This window comes from Tupaia chinensis, unplaced genomic scaffold, assembly GCF_000334495.1.
Source record: "Tupaia chinensis unplaced genomic scaffold, TupChi_1.0 Scaffold144262_1, whole genome shotgun sequence".
Taxonomy (NCBI): domain Eukaryota; kingdom Metazoa; phylum Chordata; class Mammalia; order Scandentia; family Tupaiidae; genus Tupaia; species Tupaia belangeri.
In genome coordinates this window covers 765,404-776,655 of record NW_006204120.1, presented here as the reverse complement: position 1 = coordinate 776,655, position 11,252 = coordinate 765,404, and the positions used below count along the sequence as shown (strand labels likewise).

Sequence of the window (11,252 nt, the reverse complement as noted above, 5' to 3'; positions counted from 1 at the left end):
CAGCATTTGGGGCACACATGCATACATGTCTGGTATGTTTTTCAAGCTGCCAGAGAGGCCAGGATTCGAACCGTGGTTGGCCATGTGGGCTCTGGCTTTCTATGAATAGCACTTTACCACTGTGCTATGAGGCCAGTCCTGATAACATTTATTGAATATACTATGTTGGATACATGACACAAAGCATTTTGTATTTGCCTACTATAAGTATACCACTTCACTAAAAGGTACCTAAGCACCTTTCAGAAGGTCTTCTATTATTTTCATTTTATAGTTTAAGAAACTGAGGGCCTAAGACATTCAGTAATTTGCCCAAAGTCACTCAGTTGTCACTAGTGGAGTAAAAATCTAAATACAAATTACCTAACAAAGACAGAACCTTAAATAGCAAGCTTCTGGTTGTGAAACCCATTTGAAAGTACCAATTCTGGGACCAGCAGTTAGTGTAATGGCTGTATCACTGAACTCTCATGTAGTTGACCACAGTTTGAGTCCCAGACCTGGTGGCTTAAAATCACGCCAGGTGCATGTGCGTGCGTGCCCAAGATCCTGAGAGGAGAATGGAGGAGAAAGGATAGCAGCATGGCCATTCCCCTCCCCCCCAGGGGGATTTCTGGCTTTCTGTCTCTCTGTCTCTCTCTGTATTTCCAGCGAGCGCACATGCCCTATAGCAAAAACATTTCCAAAAAAAAAAAAAAGTACCAATTTCAAGAGAGGACTCCCACTGCATGGAGAATAGCAAAGATCATAATTATGTCAACTACTAGCAACAGACATCCACATACTTACACACACTGCATTACAGGCTACTGTATAGGTCCACCATGCACTGGTTACCTATTTGTCTGAGTCAGTTGAGACAGAACACACACAAAAAGTTATGTGAAACAAGTTTATTACTTACAAAGAAGCAGCAAGGAACAGAAGAGGTCTTGGACCCATTGTGATCTGGCCCCCTAGTATTTGACAAGGCAGCCCAGGGTACAAATCCTTGCCTTCATGTGCCCACTTTGTCCCACAGTCAAGGGACACCAGAGGATGGTCCAATCCATGTTATACACTTCCAGGACCATGAGACTCACTAGACAAAGCTTTGAAGGATGTCCTGCTTCTAGAGAAGAGAGGAACAAAGCCTGGACTGTCATACGTAGTTCCTCCCTAAGTCAAGACAGTACTTCCTCTAAGAGGCAGAGGAATGAAGCCTGGACTGCTTCAGGTAATTCCTCCCTATCTTAAAACATCGCATTCCCCACACATTCTACAGCTACTCTTGAGAATAAGCAAGAAAAGAAGAAAACCAGTCTATCCAAGGCCTCCTGGAGAACTCTCCTGCACTGGTGGATTAGAGAGGAATAACCCACTTTCTTCAGGCTGCATACAACCTTACTATCTTAACCATTTCCATTACCTCCCCTTCATCAGGATCGTTGGACTTGTAATTCCAGGAGATGAGCTCTATGGTGTGTGGGTTGCTATGGACTACTCAGAGAAATCTTGAACTCTAACCACATGGTGTGCCTCAGGGGAACTCCAACCCCAAATCACAATCTTAGAAACATTCAAAGGTCATGGGAATTCCTAATATGACTTCTCCTTTTAGTCATGCCATACAAGAACCCAAGTTTTATCCATAGAAATGGAACTCCTACCAATTTCTATGATATATTAGAATGGGACAGTGTCACAAAATGTTTATGGAATGCTCAGTGCCTTCCAGTTATGACAACAGAGTTCCAGGTTCATTGGACTGACTGTATTCCTGCACCAGGCATTGATATAGTGAATGATAAACCTGTAAATACTACTTGGTCTCTACTCTGAAAGGGATTTCCTGATAAAACACACTGAAGATATAGTTCTGTAATATTTTAATAATTGAAAGCTACTAACACTGAAGAACTCTTTGAGGACAAATTTAAGTATAATTAGAAAATATATATATAAAGCTCTTCCAGTAACAACTCAAAAATAATAATGTCCATTTACATTACATTAATTTATGGGCCATTTTCACTTGTTACTTCATTTGGTCCTCATGAATCCCTAAAAGGTAGATAGGACAGTTGGGGTTATTATGATTAATATTTATATATGTAATATTCTTACAAATGAAACAACCAAAGCTGAGAGCATTTCAGAGGTTGCCTGAGGTCACAAAATTCTTAAGTGATTGCTTGATGTCAAGTTCAGATCTCTCTACCTGCATGTCCACTACTCATTCTCCTATATCCCATGTTCTCTTACGTACCTGGTGATATTTATAAAAGACTGTGAAGTTCATGAAAGTGTTGGCTTAGAGTTAAAACATCAGGATAATTAGGAGTTCCCTAAGAGGGGGGCATTTTTGGAGAAGGCACGGGTGTTGGGTAAAAATTGACAGTGCCTTAGAGACTTTCTATTTGATTCATTTATCACTGCTAAAGAAATCCTTCATGTTGGGGCTGGCAGGTAGTGTGATATTTAAGGGTGCTGGACTCTCACATTACTGACCTCAATTCAAGTCCTGGACCTGGCGGCTTGCTTTCTCACTTTCTCTCACTGGTCAAATTAAAATAAGCAAATTAATTAAGTAAATAAAACTCAATAAAATAATTCTTTTTTTAAAAAAGAAGAAGTTAATAAAAGAAGTTTAAGAAATCCTTCATGGGATTTCCCTGCCAATCCATTGACAGAGCTTTTAAAGTTTCCCCAAAGTTAAGGGAAATTCCTTCCATCCCTGGAGTCAGTGGAGATCCTGTAACAGTTCTAACAGTGTTAGAACCCAGAGATGTCAGCTAGACTTAGACACAGAGGACCTAAATTCAAGTTCTACCTTCAGCCTCTAATTATTTTACAATGCTGGCAAGTCATTTCCCTCCTCTGAGTTTCCATGCTCTCATCTTAAAAATGAAGTAGTTAGAAGATCTTAAACATGCTAGAATAACAAGGTTCTGTGTCTACTGCTATAGCTCCAGGTTCTGCCATAGTGAGTGGTATTGCTCATCATTCAGTATATACGTCTCTCCTGAGCCTAGAGTGACCTAACAATTAATTATAGCATTCCCTAATTCTGTGGTAGAATTTGGAAAATTTATAAAGACTACAACATGATCATAATGCAAATGTCCTCAAACATATAAATAAAATGACCATTTTTACAAATATTGTAAAGTGAGTTTTACATGAGTCCTTTGTTAATAGAGGAAAAAAACACTTTAATATAAGTGCTGTCATAAATCTATTGGATCAACCTAAATTTCCACTGAAGAATTAAAGGAAGCATGACTTTTCAGAAATTAAGAGATTTCATTGAGACACTTTATGACAAATAAAAGCATAGAGTTTATATACCTCTATATTTATACACATTAATGATAGAGTAAACTTAGGCAACTAATTTTAAAATCAGATATATATTTCTTTCAAATATAAGGACACACTTAGACCTGTTAGCAGTAGACCAAATTGGTGAAATTAATTTGTTTTTAAAAATAATTATTTATTTAATTTTATTTATTATTACTTTTTTTTTAAAATTTGCTATAGGGCATGTATACTCACCAGAGAGCGAGAGAGAGACAGAGTGAGAAAACAAGCCACCAGGACGGGGACTTGAACTAAGCTCGACCATGTAGGAGTCTAGTATCTTAACCACCACACCACCAGCTACCCCAAAGTTGACTTATTTTTCAAAAACATCTCTTTTTTTTCTTTCATGAGAGAGAGACAACCAGCCAGGTGCCTCACCCCACCCCACCCCAGCCTTCCAACCAGCCACAATCATGGGCATGCACAGGTGCACTGAGTGTTCAGGTCAACCTGAGATCCAAACCCGAGGCCTTCCTATGTGATTCCGGTAATGTGCAGTGGCACAGCTGTGCTACTGTAACTGTGCCTTTTTTTTTTTTTAAATCTTATCTCTCAGGGCTCATTGGGCTAGCTAAAGTTGTTCATTTTATTCCTGAACTCCCATTCCTTAGTAAACCTCATTTATCAAATTTTCCTTTGCAGACCTATTTGAATTCTCCTTTTCCTTTTACTCAGCTTTCTTTTTCCCCAACCAAAATGTCTTTTGCTCAGATTAAACTCATTTGTCTAAAGGAATGAATAAATGATTTTTCCCAGAAGCAGTTATATTTTAAAAGAAAACCATTTCTGGAATGTATCTCTAATTGACCAAATTTTAGGCAATATAAAAATATCACTAGATAGCAGGTCTTCTAAAACATATGCCTATGTAATTGCAGAGTACGATGGGTTTGCAAGGTTTGCAAATCTTTTTTTTTTTTTTTTGCTATAGGGCACGTGTGCTCGCCAGACAGACAGAGAGAGACAAAGAGATAGAAAGCGAGAAAACAACCCCCACGGGGGGATGGACACACCACAATCCTTTCTCCTCCATTCTCCTCTCGGGATCTTGGGCACACATGCACACGCACCTGGCGTGAGTTTAAGTCACCGGGTCCAGGACTCAAACTGTGGTCAACTACATGGGAGTCCCGCGACATAGCCATTACGCTAACTGCTGGTCCCGGGTCTGCAAATCTTTAAAGCCATGGAACTCTTGCATCAAATAAAATTAGGCAGCAGTTCAATGTTAAAAGTGATAAAGGGATGAATTGCTTGAGGCAGTTATGGGGGCCAGGCCTCTTCCCATTCGCCCCTGCTTCTCTCCACCAGCCATGGCTGTGGAAGCACACACCCCAGAAAAACCTGGTGAGAGTTCAGCCCATATTCTTGCACGAATACACATATATAAGAAAGAATGGGTGATAGGGGCCAGCAGGTGGCATAGTGGTTAAGGGAGGGGATTCCCACATAGCTGTGATTAGAGTCTCAGACTTGGAGGCTTGCTTTCTGACTCTCTCTCTCTCTCTCTCTCTGCATGTGTGTATGTGCGTGCGTGCATGTGTGTGCGTGCATGTGTGTGTCTGGAAATACTAAAAAAAATAAATAAAATAAATGAAGTTAAATAAAATAATTTTTTTTAAAAAAAAGAATGGGTAAAATACACTAGATAATCCATTTTCTCTCTTTCTTTAATTTGCCAGAGGGTGCATGCACCTAACAGAGAGAGAGAGAGAGGAGAAAGAGAGAGAAAGAGAGAGAGAGAGAAATGAGAAAGCAACCCTTTCCCCATCTGCCACAGGGCATGGTCACACTGCAATCTCTTCATTTCTCCCTCTTGGGTTCTAGGGCCTGCATGCACACACACCTGGTGTCTCCCAAGCTGTTGGGTCTGGGGCTAGAGTCACATTGTCAGCCATGTGGGATCTAGCTGCCTTAACCACCAGGCCACTGGCCTAACCTATTAACTTATTCTCAAGCACCATCCAGGAGCTTGTAGACATCTTTTGAAATAATCACATTCATATTTTCTAACAACTTGAGAATGTTGCAAAATGATAGGTAAATAGAGTAAGAAATTTAGATTTGGCCTATATTCCTCTATTTTTATCTCTTTTTTTTAGAGGTTTTTGTTATAGGGCATGTGTGCTTTCCAGAAAGAGAGAGACAGAGAGACAGAAAGTGAGAAATCCCTCCCCCAGGGCCACGCCACAATCCCTTCTCCTCCATTCTCCTCGGGATCTTGGGCACACACGCGCAAGTGCCCAGCGTGAGTTTAAGCCACCGGGTCTGGGACTCGAACTGCAATTGACTACATAAAAGTCCAGCAACTAAGCCATTATACCAGCTGCTGGTTCCTCTATCTCATTTGAAACTTTGGTATGTGACATGGTTGTGTTGTAAATTACATATGGTCAACTAAGTTGTATCTTGAAATCAGTGTCATTATTACTAGTGCTTTAAGAGAAGTAGTTCCCTCTAATTTGGACTTCTTCAACTCAAATTCAAAATTTAATCCAACCACTGAAATAATTGTTTTCCCTTGTGAAACAAGAGTTCCAGTGGCATTTTCTCAGCAGAAACAATTGAAGAAACGTCCTTCGGAAAGAAGTACCAGTCCTCTTTTTGCTGGGCTCCAGACCTGCATTTCTTACCCTACATATACCTCAAACCCTAATTCTTTCACCTTGTCCCAAAACATGTCCCTCCTCTGGGTTAATGGTATACCACCTACTTACCTAGTTACTGAGCTAAAATCTGAATGTCAGCCTCAGCACTGGTGGCATTTGGGGCAGGATAACTCTTTTTCTGGGAACCCATTATGAGCACTGAGGGGTGTTTTACCAGCATCCCTAGTCTCTCTCCTCTAGATACTAGTAGTACTTACCCTATACCAGGCTTCCCAATAAAAAAATCTCTCCAGGCATTGTGAAATGTCTGATGGAGGCAAAATAAACTCCACCTGAAAACCTCTGATGTGGATGGTCTCTTTATTCACACAGTATTCCACAGGTAAGTGTTGTAACTTCCTGTAGCATTATGCAGATGAGAAAACAATTTCTGAGGGATTAAGAGACTTGTCCTTGGTCTCCATGGTTAGAATGTAACAGAGTTGGTCTCAGATAAAATATCATAGAATTTGCTTTCCCTTTGCTGCTTCTAATGTTCAATTCTCTCTTCCCTAGTTTTTAATTTTTTTAATAAATTATTTATTTATTTATTAGTATTTCATTTGGGATGTCTCGATTTTGTCCTATGCTTTCTATTTCCCATGCAATTGTCTTTGCTCAGATCTGTATTTCTTTTTCTTTTTTGGACAAATTTTTGCTATAGGGTGGATATGCTCATCAGAGAGCAGAGAGACAGAAAGCGAGAAATCACCACCTGTGGAAAATGGCCACACCACAATCCTTTTTCTTCCATTTACCTCTCAGGATTTTGGGCCCAACATGAGTTTCAAGTCATTGGGGTGGGAGCTTGAACCTCAGTCAACTATGTGGGAGTCCAGTGCCTTAACTATTATGTCTCCTGCCAAATCTGTATTTCTTACCTAGATTTAAATACTAGGCTTTTAATTTATCTTCCTTATTCAATCTTTTTATTTTTCACTCTTCTTTCACATTGTGAAGCACAAACCTTTTAGCAGATATTATTATACAACTGGTCTCTTGGAAATGTTAAGTGCTCTCCATATGGCCAATAGCAGTGGTTCCCAAAGGGTAGTCCTGGGCCAACAGCTTTGCTATCACTTGTAAACTGTAAGAATGCAAATCCTTGGGCCCACTTTGGGGATGAAGACCCCAAATCTGTTTCAACATACCCTCTAGATGTTTCTGATGCTGACTGAAATTCAAGACCCTATGGCTTACTCCACAGCATTCTAGTGCCTGAGAATGGCATAGATGTCCTTTCCTGCCATGTTTTTGCCATTACCTCCTCCACTCTTATCCTACCCGACTTACTTGCCCACCTTTCAATTTCATTCTTTCATTAGCCATCACGTAAGCATTTGTCTTTCTATGCTATGTAGCAATAATATAAGCAAGACAGTCGCTTCTTAAGTGACCTGGGGTCTGGAGCGCCAGTTGTACCAAATCTCCTAGAATTAGGTACACCTGGTGTTCTTCATTTAAGAACTCGAGCCTCTGCCACTCTCTCCTTCTTTTTGGTAAACTCCTGCCTTTCATTCTCATATGTCCTTTTTCCTGAATTAGTCAGAGGGTTAATCCCTGGTTTCCCTGAATATTCACTAGCTTTACTCATCTGCCTTTCATTTCCTGTATCCCATGGTGGCATATGCACTGGAACCCAGCTTATGTGAACGGAAGAGCCTTCTCCACCCATTTGGCAGAAGCAGCACTGAGCTAGTGGTCATTAACCTGGCACATAATCAGAACCATCTGGAACCTTTTTAAAACTGGGATGCCAGAACTCACCCCCAAATATAGGAACAGTCTTACCCATCTATGTGTTCAAATCTCCACAGCATAGTTGAATCACTGCACAATGTCCTGCCCAGAGCAAGTATTTAATTAATATTACTACTTCTTGAATGGGCAAGTACTTAGCAAGGCGGCCTAGAGAACCAGCTCTGCTCACTTCTCAGTTTGCTTCTTCAGCCTTTTTATTTCCCTTCTTTTGATTTCACTTTCCATTTCTCTAACTTGAGAGTTTCTGCAATAGTAACAACCAAACAGCAGTCATTGATAAAAGGCTGTATTTTGTCTAGGTGATTTAATTGTTGATCCAATCTCTGGCATGGTAAGGTTCTTGTTCATAATCCCAAACACGCAGCAGTAACCTCAAAGGAGGGTTACCCGTGAGACGGTTCCTAAGGCATCCTTCAGGATTCTAGTCACTTTGCAGCTGCTCCCTCACAAGGTGTTTCTGACTGGTCACAGTTATCCTTACTGTCCTGGAAGGTGTTTTGAAAACTGCCACTGACACACCTGAAGCCGGCTGAGCCAGCTCAAGTCAACATCTCCGGCTGGCTCCGCCCTGGCTGGAACCTGTGATAAGGTCCCAGGGAGCTTCTGAGGAAGATGAATGGGGAAGTTCTTTGGGGCGGGAGCAAGCTGCAGCTGGTAGGGAGAAATCGACACTCAGCTACCGCTCTTTGCTCTGCTCTTTGGAACCACATCTCGAGACCCGCTTAGTCCCCCAGCCGCGTCGTTGGGTTCAGGTAGCGCCCGGGCCCGGGACCATGTACACCCGAAGTAGGGTGGTGGGCTCCAAGCTCAGCGCCTCCCCTGCCTCCCACCCCTCCCGGGCCCCTGATGGGCTGCCCGGGGAGCTAGGGCCCCAGACAGGCCAGAGATCTGGTTTGGACGCTGGCGGAGACAGCGCTTCACGAGAGAGCCTGCAGCGCTCGCGCCAGAGGTAAGTATTTAACCACCTGCTGCGCGGGGCGGAGGGGATGCGGGAGCTCGGCCCAGACGTACTCACTCGCATCTTCTTGTTCTTTGCAGTTTGAAACCACAGGGGCCCTATAACAGGGTTTTTGAGAGAAAGAAGTAGCCTTTGCCCAAATAAAACCATCCATGAATTACCTTGGAGTCTGCCAGTTAGCGAGCGGTTCTCTACTAAATACCCGAGCCCCCATTTTCTTTAGAAACGTTACACTTCCTGATTGATTGTGTGACTGGCTTCATAACTGAAGCTGTGAGTGTGTACCTGGGCTTCTTAAGTTATTTTCCAAGTACCTCCAGAGCCCATACTCCAACTAGTATGAAAATAAGTTTTCCATTCAATTTTTGTTTTTTATTTTCTTTCTTTTAAGAGAGATTTTTTTTTTCTATATCCTATAGTGTGTGCGTGCTCGCCAGAGAGAGTCAGAAAGAGAGAAAGCGAAAAATCACACACACACCCAGGAGGGATGGCCTCGCTGCAATCCCTTCTCCATTCTCTTGGGATTTTAGGCACATGTGCACAGGCTCCCTGCTGAGTTTTAAGCCACTGGTTTCTGGACTTCTACTGAGGTTGACTATGGGATTCCAGCAACATACCATTATGCTGTCTACTGGTCCCTCTGCTAAGGCTTTCTCTTTTTTTTGGAGATGTTTTGCTATAGGGCACGTGTGCTCACCAGGAAGATAGAGAGAGACAGAGAGACAGAAAGCGAGAAATCACCCCCCAGGGGGTATGACCAGGCCGCAGTCCCTTCTTCTCCATTCTCTTCTCCGGATCTTGAGCACGCATGCACTCACACATGCCCGGCATGAGTTTAAGCCACCGGGTTCAGGACTCAAACCGGGGTCACTACTTGGAAGTCCATCGACATAGCCATTACGCTACCTGCTGGTCCCCTCTCTGTTAAGTTTTAAGAACTTGGTGGGTGCCCCAAATGCAGTCACCACATCAGAAACCAGGCTGAAAGCCAAGAAGGAAAGTGATGGGGAGTAGAAGACCCATTATCTTGCTTCTTAGAGCGAGCCTGCCTCTCAGCTAGGTTCCCAGATAAACTAGACTCTTGAAACCAGAGACTTGGAGCTAAGAAAGTGAGGAAGAAATGGGTTGCAGTGCCCCTTGTCCTGTCATTCATATGTACCCTAGGCAGGAACAGAGAGGTGGCCTTAATTCCTGGTCTTTGGTTCAGGGACTATGGCTGGTATCTGAGAAATATTTATTATGCAAACTGTCAGTGATCTCTCTGCCCCATGGAATAATCTTCTTTAACTCAATAGCTTGGTTTGTAAAGACCTTACTGCTTTTGAACTGCTACCTCCGTGGATTGGAACTGTCCAAATGGTTTTATTTTTAGTTTCCCCTTTTTCATATAGTCACCAGTCACATAAAATAAATGCTGGTTGCTAAGAAACAGTATATAACCTTATGACCGAAAAAACAGTAGATTTTCTTTCATCCCTGAACTTTTGAAAATACCAAGCCTTTAATATTATTCTGTTTAGGATTTTCCTTAGATTGGGTGGATGATCTGGAAATCAATTAGATATTGCTGCATTTCTCTCCCCAGAATAATTGGTATCTTGCCACATTTGAAGTTCATTAATTTCAAGTGATCTACATATCCATAAACTGCAACACTTAATAGTAACAGAAGTCATGGACATATGGTTTAATGTTCATGAGGGGTTAATAATAAACATAAGTTAAATGCCATCTTTTCCTATTAAAGTGTCTACTGGGCCAGCTCTGTGGCCTAGTGGTTAAGGAAGCCAGAGCCCACATGGCCACAATTTAAATTCTGGCTCCTGCAGTTTGAAAAACTTGATGGCACCCAAAATCCTGACAGGATGGAGAAATGGAGGAACAGAGGTTGTGGCATGACCAGTGGGCCCCTCCTCTCCCCATGAGGGTATGTGCCCTCTAGCAAAACTTTAAAAATTTTTTTAAAAAGCATCTATTTTGATATAACCATTTATTTATAAGCACTAGCCTTTGCATTTTTTTTTTTTAAAGTTTATTTTTTATTATAATTTTTTTTCCATTGCAACACACAAATGAATTTTCCAACCAAGATACACTGTGCATTGGCTCAATCAAGCACATCAACATATATGTTCTCAGCAAATAATTTCCCAATTCTTGTGTCCTGCATACCTTGCCTTTTGTTTTACCATCCTAGATTCCCCATCCCCCTCCCTCTGTTATGACCCATCCTCCTCCCACATTGTCCCTGTCATCCCCGATTGCCCTCCGTGCCTCACCCCTCCCCAAATGATCTGTCAGTGATCTTAATTAGTCTAAGTCTCTCCAATAGTTATCACAGCTGACACATGCCTCTACATGAACTCAAGTCTGACTTTAGGCCTAAACCCCATTGGGTAAAAAGAGCATACTATAAAGTAGAACCCAACTGGGCCCATACCGCTCACTGCAGCCATCAAATATCCAATTTTTTTTTTTAAATGGTACGAATAGTTTAACCGTTTTTTTTTGTTTGTTTTTTGTTTTCGTTTTTTTTT

General features: G+C 41.8%; 1 protein-coding gene across 2 annotated transcripts in view; it reads left to right on the top strand.

The window, feature by feature from the left end:
• Nucleotides 1-7,792: 7,792 nt before the first annotated feature.
• The window catches only part of EPSTI1 (epithelial stromal interaction 1), a 119,421-nt gene continuing 115,961 nt past the window's right edge, over nt 7,793-11,252 (top strand). For both annotated transcript variants that reach the window (XM_027767427.1, XM_006166476.3), the window contains exon 1: nt 7,793-8,706. In XM_027767427.1, the coding sequence (XP_027623228.1) occupies nt 8,531-8,706 (176 nt within the window). In that variant the 5' untranslated portion in view covers nt 7,793-8,530. The remainder of the gene's footprint in view (nt 8,707-11,252) is intronic.